Source organism: Beta vulgaris, chromosome 4 (genome assembly GCF_026745355.1).
Source record: "Beta vulgaris subsp. vulgaris cultivar EL10 chromosome 4, EL10.2, whole genome shotgun sequence".
Taxonomy (NCBI): domain Eukaryota; kingdom Viridiplantae; phylum Streptophyta; class Magnoliopsida; order Caryophyllales; family Amaranthaceae; genus Beta; species Beta vulgaris.
The window spans coordinates 48,418,508-48,443,896 of NC_079205.1; the positions used below are offsets into that span (position 1 = coordinate 48,418,508).

Consider the following 25,389-nt stretch of genomic DNA (forward strand, 5'->3'; position numbering starts at 1 on the left):
CCCCATCTTTAGTTCCTTCCCAAGTCCAACTGTCTTGCATACTATACAACGGAATTGGAATGCGCATTATTGCTTCGATCTCCCATGCAAAAAAAATCGTCCTCATTACATCTTCCTTCCATTTTTTATTTTCGATAAGTTGACTTACCAACGTGGGATGCTCTTCATTAGATGCTTCACCCGGAGAAACTCGAAAATTTGGCAGATTTGGCACCCAAGGGTCCTTTCAAATGCGGATTGCGGAACCATCGCCAACCACTCTCCGAGATCCTTCACTTAGCACGTCCCTTGCGGACAAAATAGATCGCCAAGTGTAGCTAGAGTTTGGCGAGACCGTAGCTTCCATAAATGACTTGGTGGTAAAATATTTTCCTTTCAGTATTTTTGCCACCAAGGACTCTCCCTTTGTCATCACTCTCCACGCCTGCTTAGCTAAGAGGGCCTTGTTAAAAACATGCATATTCCGGAATCCCAATCCACCCTCTCTTTTAGATTTATACATTTTCTCCCATGCCACCCATGCTACTTTCTTCTCATCACCTTTTTGACCCCAGAAAATACTCATATAAACCTTTTCAATTTCCTTAAGAATAATGATTGGTATGGTGAAACATTGCATCGCATAAGTGGGAATTGCTTGGGCTATTGATTTTATCATAATCTCTCTTCATGCAGATGATGAAAATTTCTCTTTCCAACCCTTCAGTTTCTTCCAGACACGATCTTAAATGACTTAAAAAATCCGTTTCTTAGAATCACCTATGTAAGTTGGTATCCCAAGATATCTATCATGGTCTTCCACAACCTTAAATGCTAACTTCATCTAAAGCGTGTTCCTCTTTGCAAGCTCTAAATTTCGGCTAAATGAGACCTCAGATTTATCCATATTCAACTTCTGCACCGAAGCAGCTTCATAGGTACAGAGGATATCAAGCACAGTATCCACTTCTTCATCATTGGCTCGAATAAACAGCAAGCTATCATATGCGAAAAACAGATGGCTTATCGGTTCCACATGACGACCCACTTTAACTCCATGAATTGATTTCCGCTGTTCTGCATCTCTGAGTGAAGCAAATAAACCCTTAGCACATATTATGAACAAAAAATAAGATAATGGGTCCCCTTGTCGAAGGCCCCTAGATGGAAGAAATCTCCTCGACAGTTGACCATTAACTAGGACCGCAAACGATTCCGTCGACACACATCTCATAATAATTGCCACAAACACCACCGGAAAGCCCAACTTCACCAACATGTCCTCCAAAAACTTCCATTCCACTCGGTCGTATGCTTTACTCATAACCAATTTAAGCCCTAAAACCCATTTCTTCCTTTCTTCTTCTTCCGGAGATAATGAAAACACTCATAGGCCACCAAGATGTTATCTGTAATAAGCCTTCCCGGGATAAATCCACTCTGCGACTCATGAATTATATATGGGAGAACCTTCTTTAATCTATTAGCCACCACTTTCGACACCACTTTGTATAACACATTACAGAGACTTGTGGATCCACATCTTTGTTCTCATCACAATCCTTCACTCCATGGCCTATCATCCCACAAACAAAGCAGAAAAGAGGTGGCTTTTCATATTTAACATCAAAATGATCCTCCAGTCCTCCCCGCATTTTTAGCTTTACTGACTTCACCAAAGGTTTTCTCACGTCAATCAGCACTCGAATTCTAATTGATTTATCAATACCCATTAAATTCGAATTATTCATCTTCACGAAAGATCCAATCTTGTTACCTACTTTCTCTATATTTAGGATATTTAACATGCCCTTGAAAGGTAAATTATACACCCTCACCCACATTGGTAAATCAAAGAGCGGCACATCAGAGGATTTCATGCTATCATCTATGTTCCCAATAAAAGCGCATGATTATCAAAGTGCCATGGTTGTTCTTGAATGATTCTTTGTTTAACTCTCTAATGAAAAAATTGAAAAACAAACATGTTTTTTCCAATGCTCCTAATCTCTACTCCATGTTGAGGTTGCCAAACATTCGTCATAGTTGTGATAAAAGCATTAGCGTTAATATGTCGGTTAGTCCAGATCTTACCAATAAGACCGAGTTCGACACACGCATCTTCTTATGCCTCCCCAGTATCATCCCAGTCCACCTCCTCCGAATCTGCGCGCAGTTGGTATTCATCAAGGTTTTTAGTATTTCGATCCATCTCTCTAGAGGATTGTGTTAACGCTCTGTCCCTAGTCTCCTCTTTGTCATCATCATTAACTACTTTTATTGAATTCATAATTGCCCAGATCACATCTCAATCAAACAGCTTCAGAAAATCCCCCGAAGACGAAACCCTAGGAAAACCTAGAAAAAACCCTCCCAAGGAAAACCTAGAGGGACCCTGGTTGTTTTATCATAGAATAACTTGACATGATATAAACCAAATACAAAAAAAAAGGTTAGTGTTGAACTATTTTAACACGTTTACATTAAACGGGTCGATATAACACAAAACATCTTATTAAATGAGTTAGGTTAGTGTAATATATACGACAAAAACACGAACTTTTGTCAACTCTATTTAAAATCGAATACAACACAACTAAAAATAGAGTATTTGTTATACTAATAGCAATTGTGCGCTAGGGAGAAGGGGCTATCAAGCTTTTTGTTGGGTTGGGTGATTAGTTGATTACCTAGCAATATGTAGCAATTCCTTCGTTCAAAAATTATTGCAACACTTGCCTTTTTTTAGTAGTTATTTAAATAATGCGACACTTCTATAAATGGTCAAAAGATATACTTAAACAGAAGTATCGGACCACTCAAACTAGAGTCGATCAAATTGAGCCCGACCCAAGATATTTTAGTGATCTTTTTTGTTTGTTGCTGGGACGAGTTTTGACAACCAAAAAACGACTTTTTAGTTCCAATTTTGGTTCGGCCCGATTTTGACCTGAAACTCCGTTGTTATGGCCGAAAAAGCAGGTTGTGGGCACAAAAAGCGGCTCGGACTGGTCCGACAAGCGGGAAAATTTATTTCGGATGGACCGGCCCGAACCCAACCTAGCCCAACCGCCAGTTGATCACCTCTAATTCAAACTAAACCACTTTTCTATCTCCTTATATTAACATAAGTAATTAACACAATACCACTTCTTTTCCATCCCTGCTAAATCTTCGTATCGAGATGGAGTGTTACCTTATTTTTGAAGTGGAGCAAATAACTAGTAAGGGCTAAGGGCCTAAGGCTATGTCCAGAGCTCCAGGCACACTACATTACCAAGCCAAAAAGAAAGGAAGATAAAATAAAGGAATTTGTGAGAACAATAAAACAAAAGTCCTAAGAAATGCAGGGTTTAAGTCTCAAAGAAACGCCTGTCCCCTCACATTCTCTCTCTCCGGCATTCTCCTAACGCCTGGTTGTCGTCGTCGTCGTTGGCCATTTCATCGATTTTACGGTTCTAATGTTACTGATTTTCATCACTACTATTTACGTAAGTCAAAATTTCAACATTAAATCCCTAATTTTCTTTAGCGCTTTAAGTATTGAATGTGAGTAGTTAACCTTTTATTTTAAGCTAATTACAGATTCTTGTTGCTGCTACAATCTTTCTACTTGATGTTCCTGTTTTCAAGTTTATTAACTTATTGTTGATTCAAGATTGTTTGTGTAATTCGTTAATTGAGGTTGTTAGTATTATTCTTTATTGGTTTATTTAGGCAGTAGTTGCTTATGTTGATGTTGCAGCTACATATAATTTGTCGTGTTAATGCCATATTTGGAGCTACAGTTTTACTATATATACAGTACAACTATCGTCATATTTTTTATATAAAAGATTTGTTTGGCTGTAACTGTTAATTTGGGTTTGTTCAGTTGCTAATTGATCTTTTTCTTAATTTATGAACTTGGAACAATCGTTTATAGTTACCCATTAGCGAAATGCTAGGGATGCCATATCACCACACCCGCCAAGTTGTTGTGGGCATGGGTATGATTGCTGTAAGTAGGGAGCGCGAATGAGTTCAAAAGTCATATTTGTCAAGAGTAGAGGCCTAGAGGGTAGGTGGTGGATTTAAAAGTTATCAACTCCATACCCACCCGCCTTGTGTCCACTCTGCTGACGATATGCAAAATAACAAGTTTTTTTTCTAAAAAACAGTTTGTCTATCTGTGACATCCATTCACATCCAAACTTGGACCTAGTTACATTAGACATGCAACCTGTTTGGTAGCTGTTAATAAATATGGTGGTAATGGGAATGGATTTTAAGTTTAATGTCACAAAGGAAGCACCCTTAGATCTTCATAGGAAAGCAATTTCAACCCTCAAGTTTGTGTTTTTTTGTGCATGAGGAAGCAACTCTCACCCCTAAGGTCGTGTTTTTTCTCCAAGGTAAAATAATTTTCTTTACAATTCATTACCACCTACAAGGTGGTATTGGATGGGAATGAAAGTTTAAGAAGAAAAATAGACACTTTAGGATAAATATTACCATGGGAATGAACAATGATCTTCTTCACAAATTTATATACAAATCATGCTCATAACCATCATTTATAACCAACAACCAAACCGGCCGTCAGTGACAAATGACAATTGACTAGATGGATGCAGTTGAAGCTCCATCCGATCCAAACCTAGACCCATTTACATATAACATCGTTAGTGCTAAATTAGTAGTTTCCAGGTAACTAATTGATGAACTTTTTTCGGTGTTCTATTCAGGTGTAATCAAAGCACCCAACGAAGAATATAAAGCAGAAATGTTCCCAAATCTTATTCCAAAATCATGACTCTATGCCCACCCTCCAAAGAATGAGCAAAAGATTGCTGGGATTGACTCTAAACAAGTCATTTCCACTGCTTTCTAAATCTTTTTCAGACCCTAAATTTCACCCCCATTCATTCATCTGCTGCCAAATCCGTTCAATTCCCTTCATCTACACCCCCTTCAAGTTCTTCTGCAGCAGCAGCCATGAAGAAACAATTTCCAGCGAAGAATTCACACTCTTACGTGACTGCTGTTTGGGCGTTTCAGATTCTTCATTGCTGGAATCAAGGCAAGGTAAGTTCTCAGCTGAAGCTGTATTTATCTCAGGTGCAATAAATGAGAGTAACAATGTGTTTGAATCCAAAACCCAGAATACTCTTCGGAAGTTTAGGGACAAGTTGAGTGAAGCTTTAGTTATTGATGTGTTAAAACTTGTTAAAAACCCTCAGTTGAGTGTTCAATTTTTCTTATGGGCTGGGCAACAAGTTGGGTACAATCATACTACTCCGGTTTTCGATTCGCTTTTGGATGTAATGGGGTGTGATCAGAATGATAGGATACCCAAGCACTTTCTGCAAGAACTTCAGGATGATGATAGGGAGGTGCTGGGGAAATTGCTTAATTGTTTGGTTAGGAAGTGTTGCCGTAATGGGAGGTGGAATGTGGCCTTAGAGGAGTTTGGGAGGTTGAAGGATTTTGGTTATAAACCATCGAGGTTCACGTATAATGCTCTTGTTCATGTGTTTCTGGAAGCTGGTAGGTTAGACACTGCCTGCTTACTTCATATAGAGATGTCAAATGTTGGGTTTAAATTGGATAACTCTACGTTGAGATTTTTTGCATATGCTCTGTGTAAGGATGGAAAGTGGAGAGAAGCCCTTGACTTAGTAGAAAAGGAAGAGTTCATCCCTGACACTAAACTTTACACAGCAATGATATCTGGTTTATGTGAAGCTTCTCTTTTCGATGAAGCCATGGATTTCTTGAACAAAATGAGATGTAGCTCTTCATTACCCAATGTTTTGACATATAGGATTTTGCTGTCTGGGTGTTTGAAGAAAAGGCAGCTGGGTAGGTGTAAGAAAATATTGAGCATGATGATTGCAGAAGGCTGTTACCCTAATCGCAAATTATTTAATTCACTTATTCATATATATTGTACTTCAAGAGACTATTCATATGCTTATAATTTGATCAAGAATATGGAAAATTGTGGTTGCCCACCTGGTTACCTGGTATATAACATATTAATTGGCGGAATTTGTAGTAAAGAGGAGTTACCAAGCTCATACGAGTTAGATTTGGCAGAGAAAGCTTATGCTGAAATGATTGACCTGGGGTCGGTGTTAAACAAGGTCAATGTCAGCAGCTTTTCCAGGTGTCTTTGTGAAGCTGGAAAGTTTGACAAAGCATTTAATGTCATCCGAGAAATGATGAGTAAAGGTTTTGTGCCTGATTGTAGTACATACTCCAAAGTAATTGAATTTCTCTGCAATAGTGCGCAGGTGGAAAAAGCTTTTTTGCTATTTGATGAAATGAAGAGATCAGGTATTGCTCCAAATGTATATACTTATACTATCTTGATTGATGGTTTCTGTAAAGCTGGCCTTATTACTCAAGCACGTAAATGGTTCAACGAAATGGTTCTGGATGGCTGTTCCCCTAATGTGGTGACCTACACTGCCCTAATTCATGCATACCTTAAAGTACGCAGGATAGGTGAAGCCAATGAACTTTTTGAGATTATGTTGAAAGATGGATGCAAACCGAATGTTGTGACTTATACTGCTTTAATTGATGGTTATTGTAAATCCGGAAATGTTGACAAAGCTTGCCAAATTTATGCTAGGCTGAGAGGACAGGATAATCTACCAGATGTAGATATGTATTTCAAGGTAAATTCTTCTGAGATGAGTGTGCCAAATGTTTTTACTTATGGAGCCTTGGTAGATGGGTTGTGCAAAGCGCACAAGGTAACAGATGCTCAGAATTTATTGGATGCAATGCTTGCAGATGGTTGTGAGCCAAACCACATTGTCTATGATGCCTTGATTGATGGATTTTGCAAGGTGGGGGAGCTAGATAATGCACAAGAGGTGTTTACTAAAATGTCTGAACGTGGATATAGTCCTAATATATACACCTACGCCTCTTTTATTGATAAGATGTTCAAAGATAAGAGGACGGATCTTGCTTTGAAGATCTTATCCAAGATGCTGGAAAATAATTGTGCTCCTAATGTTGTAATTTACACTGAGATGATTGATGGGTTGTGTAAATCGCAAAAGACCGATGAAGCTCACAAGCTTATGTTGATGATGGACGAAAAGGGCTGTCGTCCTAATGTTGTGACTTATACTGCAATGATTGATGGATTTGGGAAAGTTGGTAAAATTGAAAGATGCCTTGAGCTGTTCAACTTGATGCATGAGAAGGGCTGCGCTCCAAACTATGTGACCTATAGGGTTTTGATAAATCATTGTTGCTCTTTTGGGCTTCTAGATAAGGCTCACCGCCTTCTGGAGGAGATGAAACATACATATTGGCCTATGCATGTCGCAAGCTATCAGAAAGTCATTGAGGGATTCAACCAAGAATTCATTGTTTCCCTGGGCCTCCTAGACGTGTTAAGTGATAATGAGCTCGTGCCTGTTGCTCCTGTTTACAAAGTTCTAATCGATAGCTTTTGTAAGGCAGGAAGACTTGATATGGCTGTACAATTGTGTAAAGAGATGTCAACATTTGCCTCCATTCATACAATGACATCTGTTTATTCCTCTCTGATTAAGAGTCTGTGTCTTGCATCTAAAGTTAGTGAAGGTTTTGAGTTGTTTGCTGACATGACAAAGAATGGAGGAGTTCCAGAGCCAAGCACATTTTCCCACCTTATTATAGGGCTCATTAAACTTGATCGCTGGGAAGAAGCACTTCAAATTTCTCATAGTGCATGCATGATGGTATGTTTTTCTCTTCCCTATCTTATACTCTTGTCTGACCATTGTGTGCATGTGTTAATATTTTTTTTTGCTTACAGAATATTGAAAATAAGTGCTATTTTCCTGGTCATTGAAGTGAGTTAGAAAGCTACAAATAATACTCTCTCTTCCTTTGAAGTTTTTGCTTAAAGTTGTTACTGTTAAGAAGCTAGACTTCATTGAGGACGAACCCATGAATGTTTTCATTGCCCATAGCTGTCTTATATATTGAACTGAAAACTGCAGCTCAACAATTTACACAATTCTGAACTCATTATTAGTCTTAAGTTTTGACTGTAAGATGATTAGTGCGTGAAGCCCTGAACACTATTATTGTCATAATATTCCTGAATTTTTTTTCACATTCTTGTAAGTTGCATCTTAATTTTTGAGTTTGGTCTTTTTTCTTTTAGGTGTTCGAATAAGTTTATTGGAATTTATCTGTTACAATTCTTTAACCTAATGAATTTTTGTAGGGTCTAAAGTGGATCCCTGTTGGGGATGTGGCTGAAAGAAAATAACAGCTGCTACTTGTATTGCTCAAGGAAGAGTGAGAAAAGGTGAGGATGATGGTGGTGGAAACTGGAAGGGAAAAAGATTAGAGAGGTGTCATTTCTTTTGTAACCAAACAATGTATCAGCTTTCCTCTCTAAGTTCCTCTTCTCTTGTTCCTTTGCTTGCTTCCTTTCCATTTCTCTTGCATGAACCAAACCACTGGTGCCAATTATAGGGCTCAGCCAAGAAGCCCAAGACCTTGAAAGCAATGAAGCAAGGTTCAGACTTTCTCATTTATCCAGATCGGAGGGAATCACAAGAGATAGCTATGTTCTTTAAAGGCCAGAAGCTCATCACCCCATCAGCTTATGAATTTATTCAATCAGAGGGTACAAGGGACTATTAGTAGTCCACAGTGGAAACCTAGTGTTCGTCAGAAGCAGCTAGCGATTGACTAAAGCTGGTAGTAATGCTTTTGACATAATTGACTCTGTGCTTGAGGGGATACATTGCAAAGATAGATGTTATATCCGTCTCCTCATATTCTGCTATCTTTATAAGGAATTTTGAGATCCTTGATTGCATGATATACAGCACTATCCTGAATCTAAGGAGCAAGAATGACCCCTGTTTACTGGGCTTCCTTTGTTGAATAGCTGGCTGCACTTGTCTCAAGTAGTTCTGCTGCATTTACTCATAGAATTCAGCAATGTTGATCAGATAATCTTCACCAAGCAGGACTTGAGGCATGAAAGAGGTATGAGTATATATCCTCTAACAATTGGAACCATAGCCTGCAGTATGCAAAATGTTCCTAAGCTTTTTTCTTAATTATTAATTGGTCGTACTGTTTGTACATTTCCCTTCTATAATTGTCAATGTGATTATGTGACACAGAGGATTTGTTCTCCGTAGAATATTTTCTACCTAACCAGTAACGACTATGTTGTCATACATGTCTACCTCAATAATTTTTTGCATGTGAACTAAGAAAATTCATTCGTCAGACTAAACTTTTTCAACTTTTCCTCCCTCTCCTTTTCTCAATGTCAGGATTCTTGGTTATGAGATCTACATAATAATGTTTCTTGTCCCCAAATGATTTTTGTCCCACTGAAAACTGTATATATTGAATATAATAGTTAAAGAAGAGAATTATCAACTACTAGACATAACAATGCTCTTTTATATGTCATTACTTTGTACCTAAGGGAGTTTAGACCACACTCCATATGTTCAGCAAATGTACATTTTCCGCTATATATATATGTTGCATTTAGATTAGACGTATAGAATTTGACTAAAGCTTCTCTTTCTTTGACAGGGGGTGGGGTGTAAGCTGAAACAAAGTTTAGTATTCCTCTTTATCGTCTGTTGCCATTATTCTGTGATTGCTGTTATACATACATCTTAGCTATTACATGTTTGCTGATCATCTACTTTCAATATACCTTGACTGGTTATGTTATTTTCATTCCTCTTGCTATATAAAAGATGTCAAATTCCCAAAGTGATTGGTTCATGTGCTGGTCCTAGAGAAAGCTGAACAAGCCTTGGCACGTAGAAGTGTAACTATGAATAGAATGCAACAGCCACCAGAGAGAAAAAGGCCATTTATGATAGCTTTGAACTCAAACAGTAATATGAAAGACACGTGTAGCAGGATCTGACAAGGGCAGCTAGCTGTTCAGGTGAGCCAGTTTATACTGTAACTGGAGTCTCTCGATTCAAAACGTGGAACTTTTGAACAATTTCTATAGATGAAGCTTCGGGTAGTTCAGTAAGTTCTCCAATCTATGCATTCTTTGTCCTTTTCTTTCATAAATGCTAAATTCATTAGCTCAGAAAACATATTCCAAGCAGCAATTTTTGCAGATCAGTAGCCAGATTTTTTAAAAATTTCTAGTCCATCTCCAGTTCTGATTGTCAATTCAGTTTAGCAAGAACTATAGAAGTATTTAATATGTTCTTTTGCATGTCCATTGTAGGATGAATCTTCTTGTTGATACAAATTCTGAGAGGTCTAAATTAGACATAAAGCTGGAAACAGAATCAGTGTGAATGAGAATGTTGCATCTCTGATGCATTTTCACAACCAAGCTGAAAATGTCTGGAAAATTCACTCAAGAGATATTGGTACGGGTTTCGGCTTTCATTATTTATCAGCATACACAACTTTCGTGTCAAAAGTGAGGATGAAGCAATCTCGAAGATGGGTTACATTTTAAATTTATTATTTTTATATGGAGGGCAGTTTAAGTTCAAATAAATTCACAGAAGTGAAATTTAGGTGATAAAAAGTCCTAATTTATTTGTTCCTTTTATCTCTGTCTGATCTTTCCAGCGAGCAAATTATTGAAGATTCGTATATCTTGCAACTCAGAGAAGTTAGGGTTGTGGCAGCTGTGACCTTAAAACCTGCGTACTGGACGTGGAAGGGAGATGGAATAACTGTCGTGCCAAACTACAAAAGTCAAGATGGTTACAGAGACTCTCTTTGTCTATCTGCTGATCTAATGTCACGGCAGCTTTGGGTTTTCCGTAGAGTCAGGTTGATGATCTGTAGTCTGTAGTACAGAAAATTTACATGTTCCTTTGAGCTTGTTCGTTGAACACATCAAATTCAAAGGGTCTCCTATCCAGTATTGCAGATCCATGGGACCTAGTGGATGAAGTTAGCATTATTGTAAAATCAAATAGGCCATTGTACAACTGTCCTTACAGCTTACACCAATTTAAACCCGAGTTTGCTAATATCTTGAACATTTGTGAATAGGCAGGGACAATAAAATCTTTCTAGCATGAGTTCAGATTCAATTTTGTTAATATGCCTTAAAATTTTCAAAGTCTTGTTCACTGCACCTCAAAAAAAGAAAGGAAATTTGACTATTTAGGGTATTTTTTTCACCTTATTTTCGGGATTTATTTTAACTTCTATGAATTTATTTGAAATAATCTGAAATTATTGAAATTTGTTGAAATTTATTGTAAGTTATCTGAAGTTATTAAATCTGAATTTTTTTTTTAAGGTGAAGCAATTAACCTTAAATTAGGTTAGCAATTGCTATACGAAGGAACTACTAATTGATATGCTATTTAACTTAGTTGATAAAATTTTAAAGTGACATAACTTTTGATATTGAATTACATCTACCTATGACACTGAGATCAAATCCCCCCTCCCCTTCTTTGTACTTTGTACCGCCTTCGTGGCTCATATTGATAAAAAAAAAAACCCTATGACAATGAGATTTATATTTCCCTAAAGTGGAAATCTCTTTTGTCTTTTAGCATTACAAAAAGAGAAAAAAGAACAGACAGAGCTGGTATACAGGCTACATCACAGTAGATCTGTATTCCACGTAAGCAGAGTCAGTTAACTGAGAGCCAATAGTTGTATCATACTACATCCATACTTTTATTTATTTGGGTCCAATCTCAATCGTAAATTCATTATGCTCTTATAACTCGTAGTTCATCAGATTTGAATCATGGAGGATGCTACCGGTATGTTCCAACTTATTTTGTCTTAACAGAAATAAATCCTAGTTTTTTTTTTTCCAGCTAAAATTCAACTGAAGTTTGTTCATGAACTTTTTAATAAATCTTAGTGGGTACATAATTATATGTAGCTTTATGTTTATTTTCTGTCATAATTTTCATTATTGGGTTGTTTTATACAGATTTACATAACTAAACCCTCATAAAAATCGTTATTTTACATACTCTTTAGTCTTTTCTAATTTTGTACTCTATAATATATAAAATAAATCGGTCAACGATAAAAGTTATTTGCTTTAGATTGCTGGTATTAGCTCTTGCTCTGATCCGTTGACCATAACCAGATTTTGTGGGTTTCATTCATCCTTTTTTTAACTGCCTATTATTTGGTAATTTTCTTGAATTTACCATTGGAAATCTGATATGGGTTGAAATATTTGTTCCAAAATTACCTATTTAGCTGTAACTTGATTGATTTATTCCAATTATTCTATGCACTTTATTCAAAGCAATTTCTCAGATTTGACTGAGTGAGTTCTGTGCATTTTGTTAGGAATTCTAGCAAATAGATGTTCTGAAGTAATGACCTTCCTAATTTGACTTTAGGGTGTAAGAGCACCTACATTGGGGTTCCTCATTTGTAAAAATCAGAAAATAGGAACCCTCCCACCAATGTAGCATGTGAAGGCATTACGGAAATTTGAATTGCATCCATAGGAGTTGCTCTGATGCAAAAATGTATGAATTTTTTGTCACTTGGGGTAGAGCACAAGACCATTATATTAGTTGTGAGGGGAGTTTTGGGATTAGGGGAAATACTAAACATATTATACTTCCTCTGTTTCGTTTAAATGCAATAAATAAATATTTTGTATCTCATAAATAATACCCATTTATTGCATTTAAAACGAAACGGAGGAAGTATGTCATAGCTAGTATTGCCGTTGCAGTGGTTATCATCGTACTCAACAAAAAATATTAATAGTGAAGCTTTGTCCCTGGATATTGGGAGTCTTGGGTTGTTTTTGTCATTTGTACTTCATATCTCTTCTCGCTTTTTTTGCATATATGTTGCATACTATATCCCAATATAGTTACCGTCTTTCACCAGTGGTTGAAGCCAAAGATGGAATCATCTCTCCGGCTTCCACTTTTGCAGGTTATTAAGAAGGTAATATACATGTTTATAATCTGCTTATTGTGTTACATGATGAGTGATATAGCCAAGTTATTACTCGGCCCATTTAATATAAGTTTGGCACATTGTCCGAAAACCCCTTATAATTAAGGATATGACATGATTTTATAATAAGACCCTTTATAAAAATTTGGCCAGTTTTATTGTATATGGTAATGTGACAATTTTTTCCGGACATCTTAGAATAGAATATGCGACTAATGATTTCTGGGGATGGGAAGAGTAAAAGTTTTTGCTTATCATTAAGATAAGCACTGAGTTATTGTTTGATGGTACCTACAATATCCTTGTTTACGTGAAGAAAGTGAATGTTACATTGATTCTATCATGTCTTACTTGTAATTGTAACTTATGATGACTGTCCTAAACAGTTTTACAGGATAGAGACGGCAGATTCTTGACCAAAGCAATCGAGGAAGCTTATAACGCGGTTGAATTTGGACATGGATCTCCTTTTGGTGCTGTTATTGTTTGTAATGACGAAGTAGCTGTTAGCTGTCACAACATGGTTTCGAAGTACAGAGATATAACTGCACACGCAGAGGTTACAGCCATAAGAGAGGTTAGATGACTATCTTTGTGGCTGTTTCAATCATATGCTTGACGTGGTATTTGATTCTGATGGTGTTATCCTGAATGCAACTTCCTCCCTTTCAAATTGCAACTTTCTTTTTTCACCATTTCCAATTATTCTGGTGAGAATTTATGGTCAAAGTTCGACATATAAAGAGTAGTGTTGCCATTAACTGAAAGAGTTGTATTTGATTTGATCAAGATGTGTCTAAAATGATAGTCTTTTGATTAAATTCAGATCTGATAGTCTGATACGATTCTTTAAGGGTCTCGTTTGATATCATATCGTCTTTCCGAGTTTGGTTTCTGTTTAGATGGTTTAAACTTACTGTCATCTATGGTAAACCTTATTTCAGATTTTGAAGGAAACTTAGAACTGCAACTTCACAAGTCACCGCATTACCAGAACAAAAGCCTTGCGCTGTTGCGCAGTTGCACTTTGTTGCAATGACTTTGGAAACCATAAATGTCATTTTAGAAAACACCTCTTGTTACTTGTTAGTGTTTGCTGATACTTTTTGACCTTTGGAAGTAGGGTCAAAGAGACAGTTAAGTATAAAGAGAAGGAAGGACTAAGGAGGGATATGGTTATATCTTAGGTGGAAGATATCTGTTTCAGAAAAATGGCTTTGTACAAGTCAGTCTCTTCATTTTCTTTCTAACCTGCTTCATGAATCATGATGAGAACATTAATTCATTGATTCAAAGTTATACAACATTTATAATAGAAGTCAAAATTAAACAAATACATATCAAAATGAAATAAATATAATTCTAATATGATAAAACCACGATCGTTGAGTAGATCTAACACTTTTGAAAACCCTCGTCTTTCATATCGCTGTGTGATGCAGCCTTCTGCAAGGAGGTCTGTCGATCTTTTGTAGTTTTGAAATAGAATTGGATTCAATTCAAGTGATTGTAAACGAAATCTTGACATCTTTTGAAATACAAATTTCGATCAACAAATCAACTTCCTGAATTAAACAAAAACCCAAAAACAACGTCTCCAAACTCTCACATGGAGAGAGATAAAACTCAATATATGGATAGATATAACCTCTGTTACCTGGACTCGACAAAAATCGCCAAATACCCGGGTCGGTACGACACGACACCAACTTCGGTATGAAATACGAGTCGGATCCTTCAATTTGCACTCCGACACGGCGCTAAACCCTAGTTGTAAGATCTGAAAATTTGCTGTTGAATCATGACAAATAGGTGAAAAATATTAGGGCTTTTTGCTTCCCTAGTAAGGCGATTCCAATGATGTTGTTTTTATCCATTTTTGGTTGTTGACGGTAGGAGGAAAATTGTAGATGAAAGAGGTTGAAGAAGGTGAACAGTAGGACGCGAAGGAAGACGAAAAAGATGTATGGTTGGTGGGCCAAATTTTGTACTTCTTAAATTATAAAGAAACGTGGGCCAAACTTTAATTTTTAACTTATAAGCAAACGTGGGCTAAAAAGCTTTTCTTTTTTGAGGGAACCAAGAAGCTTTTCCTTCAGTCTTCCTTAGTCAACTAAACTATCCATACTTAATTCTTAAAGACAAAAAGTCAAAAATACCCTTAGTCTCCCTTATCTTTTTCTATTATATTTGTGTCTTTATTCTTCAACCTAGCCTTTTTACAAGCTCTTCCCTCTCCTGACCAATGCTGATTGCTGAGGATTTTTGTGAATTATAAGTAATATTAATTATTATATTTTATATTGTAAATTATTAATTTCACATATTCGTACCCATGTCCAAATTCCGGACAGAGTCCCCGTGTTCTGATTTTTTGTAAGTGTCGTAACGGACACTCGGATCCGTACCCATTTTGGACACTCCTAGCCGAGTCCAGGTAACATAGGATATAACCCAATATATGGGTAGAAAAACTCTCCATAGAGAGAGAGAGTGAAGTTTATTAGAAACATAAACATAAAAAACTAATAACAAAAGGAGAAAAGGGGCTTACCACCGCCCAAAGGGGTTACAGTAGCCCCTAGATTGAAAATTAGGGTTTTGTGAAAGAGGAGAGAGAAGAGAGAAAAAAAAGGAGAGAGGAGGCCGTCAAATTTATGAGGTATGTTATCCAACCAAGTCAATACTCTTGTATTGTATTTTCAGCCTACCTTTTACCAATTGGTGGACACTGTAGAAAAATCGAAATTAGACACTAGAAATCAGCTTTACCTCAATTTTTTAGGATAAGTAGACTTTTTTTTATTTCAGGATGAGAACTGGTGCAGCTGTAATGTACTGTGCTTAGAGCCTACAATCTCTAACCAATATGATTTACATTCCAGATTTTGTACATTAGGAGTGCATTCTCTTCACCTTAAAATAGAAATAGAATTTCTTTTTCAGGGTTCATCATGTCGAATTAGGTGTAAATATAAGGTGAAACTAGGGGTTGAGCTCCAATTAAGTCTAATAAGTTCAATTAAGGTAAAGAAAACACACTCTAAAATTGGTGTCCAATTATAACATCAAAGCTAATCCGTGATTTGTGTCACATAAAACTATTTATCAACCACTTCATATATCTTCAACGGGATCGATTTTTCAGGCATGCATAACGCTCAATCGACTGGACCTATCGGATTGTGACATGTATGCATCTTGTGAACCATGTTCAATGTGCTTTGGCGCTATAGAATGTTCAAAGATTAAGGTTTGTTTTCATATCCAAAACACCACTTCTTTTTTATGATTATCACCAGATTTTTGTTGTTTGTTGCTGTAATTATTTAACTCCTGCATTTTGATAACAGAGGTTAATGTATGGAGCTAAAGCTGAAGCTGCAGCAGCAGCGGGTTATAATTCTTTCATATCTGATGCATTGAGGGGCACTGGAGCTCAACCAAAGCCTAACCTCGAAATCAAACATGCTGATGGGGAATTAGCTATCATTGCCGAGCAAGTATTTGAGAAGACCAAGGCCAAGTTTTCTAAGTAGTGAAATTTCTCAATTTCCAATGCTTAAGAATTACTCTCTCCATCGTATAATATAGTGCTTACTTCTCATTTTTCACGGGAATTAAGGAAAATAGAATGAGTAATAGGATTTCCAAAAAAATATATTTAATAAAGTGCTTTTTTGATATTTTTGTATTGAAACTAGTTATTTCTTTTCTTTTTCCTTTAAATAAAATCAAAAGGCAATAAGTGTTCCTTGGAATGGTGTAAAGCAATAAATGGAGTCACATGTTTTAAGAGAAAAGTAGGGGTATTTTGGAAAGTTTGTGTAGAAATTAAGGATAATTTAGTCCAAATAAATTGACAAAAAAGAAAATAGGCACAACATTTTGGGACACCAAAAAAGGAATGTAAGCACTATATTATGGGACGGAGGGAGTATTACAGCAATAAGTCAAACTTTGGATAAACCTTTCCCATCTCATTAATGGATCAGATTATGGTTGTAATAGAAGGTACAGGGTTTTTACTTGATAAAGTAAAAAAGATTCATGATTATAGAAAATTCTGATACCATATCATATTATACTAAGCAGCTATCAAAAATCTGATATTCGTAATGGGTATTCCTATAATCATACCTTTCTTTTTGAAGGAAAAATTCAATAGTGCATTAATTAATGAACAAGGCATCCAAGAGTACATAGGGGTCAATCTCCTAAAGGACAATGATTCTCCACACTTGTTCTACGCCAAATGGCACTATCTTAGCAAGATGATGAGTAACATAATTCTCACCTTTTTTGACATGAGACCACATTATGGAATCAAAACTAGAGCTAAACGACAGAATATCCTCAAGCACACTATCAAAATCAGACATAAAAACAACAACTTTAGAAAGACGGGACACAAGCACCTGACTATCCGACTCCAAAATGATGTTTTCATAACCATGCCGCTTACCTAGCTTGATAGCAAGAAGAAGAGCTTTACTTTCCGCAACTTTCAGGTGCCGCCAAGCACGAACTCTACGGGCTTCCAAAAATAGCACTTCACCTCTCTCGTCACGAGCCACTAAACCCATCCCTATTCACCCTTCAATAGCCAACGAAGCATCCAAGTTAATTTTTACCACACCCGAAGGTAGGGCACTCCAACAATTTGCACTAGGCATCTGATGAGGGACATGGCTCTTGTACACTTTATGGGTGTTTATATTATGTTCCATGACAAACCTTTCCACACGAGCAAGTTATCTGGTTTGTCGTTGTTCTGTCATCAACAACTTTGGCATTTCTCTCCATCCATATGCACCACATTAGGATCACAACATATTGCCTCATTTTTGCATCCCCTCTTTTCCATTCCAACATTGTGTCAGACCAATGATCTCTGACACTTTGCACCAACTCACCACAGCCACTATCGGACCACATCTCCCTCATCCTCGAGCAATGCACTAGTGCATGGAGGCTAGTTCCTTGGCAGCAGCACACCAAGGAGAGGACGCATTCTCTAGCATGTGACGATGCCAAGAGTTCTTCATAGAGTTGATAACCCCCAAGTTGTCTCCTTCGATCATAAGATGCGAGATATTAAGGGAAAGGGCACCCTTGACTCCTTCTTTAAGAGCCCATGCCTCTACTTGGATGATGAAGATATGGGAACCTAAGGACTTGGCACCAACTAAGACCACATCACCTTCACTATTTTTAATGACAAAACTAAGAAAGGCTTTACCATTGCTAAGTTTGGAGCCATCATAGTTCAACTTAAAAAAAATTAATCGGGGGAGGAGACCAAATAATATTATTTCTCGAACGATGGACCTTTAGAATCCTTCTCTTGGGGGAAAGGAGAGGATGAGGAGAGTTCTAAATCGACACTATCAGCCTTGAACCAAGCAGAAAAGAAATTATTGATTTGGAAGCTGGCACGAGCGCGTGGCTGGGGGAAACACCTTTATCATATAAGATCAATCTATTTCTGAGGACGAAATAAACCACCAAACAAGGGAGAATTTAGTGATGATCCCAACTGACAATACGTTATGACAAGAATTAAGCCAGTAACGAAAAGAGAATTGAGGCCCCGTGCTTTTGGATTCAGAGAAACATAACAAAATCGAAACTGGATTTAACTGGACTGAACTGAGATAAACTTAATTGCAGAGAGTAACCGAACTGAAATGAAATGAATGGAACTAAACTGAACTGAACTGAACGGTAACTGAATTGAGCTGAATTGAACTGAACAGAACTAAAAATATGTCCAAAAGAATAGGGTATGATTCTAAGAATGAAACTCATGAGGGAGAAGTGACCAATATCCACTATCATGGAGGCACACAAAAATATCTAATGTGAACGGACACTCAAAGCAAAGGGAGTAAAGCTTTCAGGAGCATGTACAACGGACACATTGTTGAGGAAGACAAATCTTGCATTTTTTAAGTCCATCCTTGGTAGGGAGTCCATCATGACAAGCTTTCTATAGAAAAGTCTTAATCATGGGAGGGATATTTAGGCTCTGTTCTTTTGGACTTATTTGTAGTTCAGTTAAGTTAAGTTCGTTTTAGTTAAGTTCATCAGCCGTCAAATCCCAAACAACGGAGTCAAGTTGAGGTATAAAGGAGAGAAAAGTGCGAAAAGTAGTAGAAGCAATATAGGGACGGACAAGAGTAGCTAGTTTATTACGGTCCTATTGACCATGATAATCAATAACGTCACATACTTTAATGTTTTCCAAAGAAAGAGTAGGATGAATAATTTTCTCGAGGGGATATTGTGAAATCCAATTATCATCCCAAAACCTAATGTCTTTCCCATTTATCACTTGCCTCCTCAAACCCTGCTTAAAGAGGGGACGAAGGGTCATTAGCTTTTTCCACTGCCAAGAAGCCACCAAAGAAACTTTATGGCTCAAAATGTTGTGGTTCTTGGTATGTTTTTTCTTAGCTTGATTAACCCATAGATTATCTTTACTCTTAACAATCTTCCAAACAGTTTCATTTGTAATGTTATAATGTTGGGGTCTTCCTTCCGAATACCTAGATCCCCATATTGTTTTGCGAGACAAATTTTATCTTACCCAATCAGGTTGGTTGACTTGTTTAAACTACTTTTATTACAAAGGAAAGTCTTGTAGGTTTTGTCCAAATTATTAAGAATCTGCCTCGGAAGATATTGCATCTGATATTTGACTTTAGCGTCAAGGTTAGCTTATATTAGGACCATTCTTCTTGCTTGAGAAAAAGAGTTGACTTTTTATTTTGGAACTTGAGTAATAGTCTTATTGAGTACTTTCCTGAAAGTTTCCTTAGTGACCCTTTAGTCAACAATGGCGCATTCTAGATACTCTCCTAGATTATTCATTTCATTCATTCCCAAATGTCAGGCAACTTTAGCTCTAACTAGGCCAGAAAATTTAGGAGAACATTGGGCAGGCCCGTTCCTAACGTTTTGGAGGCCTGGGGTAAACTAAGAAAAACGGGTCCTCCCCAATGTAGATATTATTCTTGACGTGTATTGATTTAATCATATTAATGGTTAAAGTTCGGTTGAATATGAGTTTCGTAACTCATGAAATTTGGATTCATTTTAGCTTACATTTTTTATAAGGTACTGATAAGTGCGTTTTTAACACACTTTATGGACTCCTTTTAGCTTATTTTGATCCTCTTTCTCCCCTTTCTTCCCTTTTTCTTCTCCATTTATCCTTCTATTTCATGCACTTGATCATTCTCGATCATAGTGATATTTTACTAGATTTTCAGTCATTTTTGACCGAATTTCTAGTACATTTGCTTTCACCATGTTTTATATTCTTAATATAGGTGGAACTACCTAAGATGGATATGAGTTGTAGAGTTGGAAAAATTAAGCAATGAAGATAAAGCACACGTTGAGAAATGGTGTGCTATGTCCGCTCGCACAAAGGAGTACATAGTGCCATAAAATCTTGTATGAGGAACTTCAAATGGACACAACTTTACAACTACATATCAGATGAAGGTAATTCTAGTTGGAAGTGAAAGCTTGTTTCGATATCTTTCCAATGACTGGTCATAAGCTTGATTTGGATATAAAACGAAGAAGTTATGCTCGTTTTAAGTTGAACTGTCCGATCAGAAAAGAAAGTTGTGCGCCCGCACCATTTGACGAGAAATTCCAAGTTTGAGGCAGATAGGTGAGGTGCGCCCGCACCTATTGTTGGTGCCCCCGCACCCTTCGTTTCCGGAAAGAAAAAGATCGAACCTTCATTAAAAACGATAGTTTTTGTTTTAGTTTGAAAATTATGCTTTATTCTATAGTTTTAGAGAGGATTGCTAGGGTTTATACTAGAGAGAAAAACACTTCAGTTTTGTTTAGAATTGAGATTAATTAATCATAGTTTGTGATTCCGATAACATTCAAGGTACTTTTCATTCAATTTAATTTGAAGTTTCAGTTATTATTTCATTCTTTTCGTGGTTGTTATTCTTGTTCTTCCTTGTTATTAGTTCTTTATTCTTATAGTCTTTTAATTGTTATTTCTATTAGTTTGATCATCTCTTCATCATGTTTAGCCTTAGATTAGTCATAGATTTTATGTTTTCTTTTCGTGGTTGTTATTCTTGTTCTTCCTTGTTATTAGTTCTTTATTCTTATAGTCTTTTAATTGTTATTTCTATTAGTTTGATCATCTCTTCATCATGTTTAGCCTTAGATTAGTCATAGATTTTATGTTTAATTGCTTAGAATTCATGATTAGTGAGTAGTTTCATATCTAGGGTTAGGGTGAAAGTGTGGATTAGGGTTTAAATTTTTTATTGATGTGATTGTGATGTTTTAAAGAAGTTTATGCATTGATCTTGGTGTTTTGAGAGCTTAGGATAGATATTGATCACATTTATACTTTGGTATTTTGAATTCAAACGTTCTTGAATCGAATTTGAACTCTTTTATCATCCCAAAGAATCAACTTAACTTCTAGGCCAAGATATTGGGTAGAAATTAAAGGGATCCTTCATTAGGGGTTCTTCGAATTTATTGAATCTCTTAATCAATTGACTATAAACCATTCGAGAGAGGATTTAGTTGATTGATTAAGTGATTACTCGTGAGGACCATTCGAGAGAGGACTCGAGTATTTTAGAGGAATATTAAACCTTGCATAATCGTCTCCATTATTACTTTACAATCTCATTAACATTCATTGTCCATTCTTATTCATACTAGTAACCTTAACTCTAGTGTCTTCATGATTTTTTAACTCGTGTTATTTGCTTGTTCTTGTATGTTTTTAGCTAGACATAGTTATTACCAAACCTTTTCAAACCCCCAAATACCCTTCAATTAGGTAATTTAGACTTGATAGACTTGAATTGATCCCATTTTCCCTGTGGATCGGCCATCGACTTGCCCTTACAATTTTCTTAGTAATTGCTTGTTAGATTTTATAAATATTCTTTGAAAAGCGATTTTTGGTGCCTTAACGACACACTAAAAACCTCTTATCAGGTACCCACTTGATTAATGGTTAATTGGTTGCATTTTTTATGACTTGTCTTTCTAAATTGTCATCATATATTGCTTCTTAAATTTATCATGTCATCCTCTACATTGAGTTGTCAGTTGGAGTCTCGATTTTGGATTACGAAATTAGTAAGCGTTTATTACTTCTTTAATAATTTTCAGGGTTTGAATTGTGAAAAAAAGGAAATAATAGAACTCCTCACTTTTTAACAATTCCACTTTGACATTTGTTTTTTTTTTATTAACATCTAATATATTTGACTATTCTATTTTATTAATTTGTACAATTTTTGTAAAATAGAACATTTTGAATATAAATATGTAATTTACAATGAGATAAATTTAATAATATTTCATATTAACATTTGTTCTTATATATTAGTAACTTCATAGTCGAAGTAGAGCAAAAGAACAATGTAAACATAAAAATTAAACAATTATATAAAATCAAGAGGGGTGAAATAACAGTAGTTACTCCATATGAGAAGGCAAAAAAAAAAACCACACACTAAAGATTAAGTAGCTATTTAAAACCATTATTAGAAAATAAAAGAAAACCAAAAAATTTTAAAAAAAAGACAATTGAAGGTTACAAAAGAAGAAATAGAGAGCTAAAAGATTAAAAAAAAAAAGAACAAAAGAAAAGTAAAAAGAAAAAAGAGAACCTAAGACAAAAACCTTATGTGTGAGGGTTTGAACCTGAGATGGATAAAATGCAACAGAAACAATCAATGATAACAAACCATTGAGCTACCACTAATAGTAAATATATATTATGCAACACAAATTTATTTATCCATAATATCAGATTGTAAAAAACAGTAACTTGGGCCTTTTCTCCCTGGGCCTTGGACGGGCACCCTTCCTACCCAGGCTCAGGGACGGGCCTGACATTTGGGTGGCAGACTTGTGGAAATTGAATAATTGACCCGACATAGAACAATACTTATACAAAGTGGTCTTAATAGAGGAATAAATATGATCATTAGCTTTAATAAAAATCATTGTATCATCTGCAAAGGTGAGAAACGGAATTTCCACTCCCAATTTACCAATAGAGACTCCGATGAGTTTATCTTTTTGGGAGTTAGAGAAGAAAAGTTGCCTTGCAAGCATCTCTATACATAGAATAAAGAGATACAGATATAAAGAGTCATCCTGACGGATGCCTCTAATTGAATAGAACATCCAATGACTCGTGAGATTCCATTTACTAAAACTGAGAAAAATGGAAAAGAAATACAAGTTTTAATTTCGTCAACCCATTAACAACAAAATCAAGTTTTCTCAAAGTGACAAGTATGTAGTCCCATTCTAACCTACAAGTAATTTCTAACAAGATGGAAAGGATGAATCATTCCATACCATAATCTACAAACACTTTTAAAAAAGTCTCTTTTTCTTTTTCTTTTTTAAATAGAGATAACGTCTAACCTAGATCAGATTGGTGACGGAGGAGTTTTATGTCCTCTACTAACGTATTCCAACGGTGTAATCCATATCCAGCAAATGCAATGAATGGAATCATCAGTCATTCCTATTTCCTGTGTGGCTGTGTACCTTATGCTTTGACTTCAAAATTTCATAGGTAAAACTTTACCCAAGTCATGAAGCTTTAAGAAAATGTTAAAGATTTCAGTACAAACCCCTAGGTAGGGGTGTCTTCTCGAGATTAATTTTAAATGTAATCATTTAAAGTTGTGATACTCTTTTCATATTTGCCCCAATCTAAATTTGAACAATTTAACAGGTAAAAAAACACTTAAAATAAGCTTTAATCAGTCATAATAATCTAAGAAAAGAAACAAATTAGACAATTCTTTTTAATAGTCTAAACAATTCTATTTTTTGTTTGTTTGTTCAAAATTAGTTTAAACACATTACTTTTGACATAGTTCCACTATTATTGTAATATTTGTAAGAGTGCGTCTTTGGTATAACATGTTACATCACAATTTGTTGTGTTGTAACATGCGTAAATTAAGGGTGCAGCAAAAATTTCGGGTACTCAGACCCATACCCGGACCCGGCATGGACCCGCCGGGTCCAGACACGGTCCTGATCCAACTGGGTCCGTGCCTGGGTCCAATGGACCCAATTGCAACCTGTTCTAATTCTGTGTAGATTTTTTTCGGACCCAGTACCTGGTGGGTACCCAGTTTGACCGGTTCCAGCTCTGAGTACCCCCGTTGGAGCGGGTCTAGGTCCGGGTACCCGGTACTTAGAATTGGTTTTTTTTCATATACTCATATAGAATTGGTAATAGGATAATAGTTGTTAAGTAAAAAGTTAGTACTTAGTAGGCCTTTAGGCCCATTTAATTTTTTTAAAAAATTTTATAGCCCAATTGGCCTATCTTAGTATGTTGTTAAACTTACAACTGGGTACCCGGTTCTGGACCTGGTACCCACCGGGTCCGGATCTAGGTCCAAAAATTTAGGACCCGATTTGTCCAATTCCAATTCCAGATTTTTAATACCCACTGGGTCCGGGTCTGGGTTTGGGTCTATGAAATTCTACTGGGTACCCGGTTGTGCTCACCCCTTTGCGTAATGACATACATTTCAATAAGAATGACATTGACTCCACAAGTAATGACATGAATCTTATGTTATTTTGTCATTTATTTCATGCCATTTAAAAAAAAAACGGTAATTTGTGGATCGTTACACCATTATTTATGTTGTAAATGTTACACCCACGAACTTTTGTACTTCCTCCGTAACATAATAACTTTCACAAATGGGTATTATTGATGAGGTATAAAATATTCATTTGTTGCAATTATGTTACGGAGGAAGTATTTGTAAACTAGACCCCTTTGCTCCACACTTTATCTTTATCAATAAAATGTTACCCAACTTTCTCTCTCTTTCGATAAAAAAATACCCCCTGCCAACTCATACTTTATAATAAAATATTTGATTATTCAAATTACAAGTTATCACTTTAAACTACGTATTTTAACAAGTGTTTAGATTTTTATGGGATGGATAAAGTAGAAATTTAGACCCAAAAAAGTTACCAAACTTAGAACTTATGAAATATCATGATTCATGAGTGAGATAGGTTATTACCAAGACACCAAACTTATAATTATGAAACTACCCCTAAAAAAAATCAGATTGGAAACCTGAATAATCTTAGTTGAATTTGCATGTCTTCTTATCATTACTTATTTTCAATCTTCAATTTTTTTTGAAAACACAATTTTCAATCATTTTCAAAACTTAAGACATAAATAAGCAGTTTTAAATTTTTTGCTTACAATTTTTAAAATAAACATGATTATAATAGATTTAACTAATTTTAAATATACATTATATGATTTTTTTTTTATTTATTCATATGAGCCTTACAAAGTACAAAGAAGGGAGATTCGAACCTATGATCTATCGTTTACATCACCTCAATCTTAACCATTAGGTCAAAACATCATTGGTACATTATATGACTTTATACCAT

The 25,389-nt window shown here is 35.9% G+C and overlaps 2 protein-coding genes across 7 annotated transcripts; both read left to right on the forward strand.

The window, feature by feature from the left end:
• The first annotated feature begins 3,244 nt into the window (after window positions 1-3,244).
• LOC104890958 (pentatricopeptide repeat-containing protein At1g06710, mitochondrial) lies at window positions 3,245-11,111 on the forward strand. Of its 6 annotated transcripts, none has more exons than XM_057394334.1 (5): window positions 3,245-3,470; window positions 4,707-7,709; window positions 8,204-8,979; window positions 9,717-10,002; window positions 10,211-11,111. In XM_057394334.1, the coding sequence occupies exons 2-3, from the start codon at window positions 4,779-4,781 to the stop codon at window positions 8,246-8,248; spliced, it is 2,976 nt and encodes a 991-aa protein (XP_057250317.1). In that variant the 5' UTR covers window positions 3,245-3,470; window positions 4,707-4,778; the 3' UTR covers window positions 8,249-8,979; window positions 9,717-10,002; window positions 10,211-11,111. The 6 variants fall into 6 exon arrangements, with proteins under 6 accessions (XP_057250317.1, XP_019104561.2, XP_048499183.1 ...); XM_019249016.3 differs by having other exon boundaries at window positions 9,759-10,002; XM_048643226.2 differs by having other exon boundaries at window positions 8,204-8,360; window positions 8,458-10,002.
• Window positions 11,112-11,620: 509 nt separating this feature from the next.
• LOC104890961 (guanosine deaminase) lies at window positions 11,621-17,038 on the forward strand. Its single transcript, XM_057394335.1, has 4 exons — window positions 11,621-11,729; window positions 13,293-13,483; window positions 16,055-16,159; window positions 16,260-17,038. Exons 1-4 carry the CDS (start codon window positions 11,714-11,716, stop codon window positions 16,443-16,445), a joined length of 498 nt encoding a protein of 165 aa, XP_057250318.1. The 5' UTR covers window positions 11,621-11,713; the 3' UTR covers window positions 16,446-17,038.
• The last annotated feature ends 8,351 nt before the right edge of the window (window positions 17,039-25,389 follow it).

Coding starts and splice junctions, on each gene's coding strand:
- LOC104890958 (XM_048643225.2), top strand. CDS start 4,779: ATGCCCACCCTCCAAAGAATGAGCAAAAGATTGCTGGGATTGACTCTA. Junction 7,710..8,203: donor CTCATAGTGCATGCATGATG/GTATGTTTTTCT, acceptor GAATTTTTGTAG/GGTCTAAAGTGGATCCCTGT.
- LOC104890961 (XM_057394335.1), top strand. Junction 13,484..16,054: donor AGGTTACAGCCATAAGAGAG/GTTAGATGACTA, acceptor TCGATTTTTCAG/GCATGCATAACGCTCAATCG. Junction 16,160..16,259: donor TAGAATGTTCAAAGATTAAG/GTTTGTTTTCAT, acceptor TTTTGATAACAG/AGGTTAATGTATGGAGCTAA.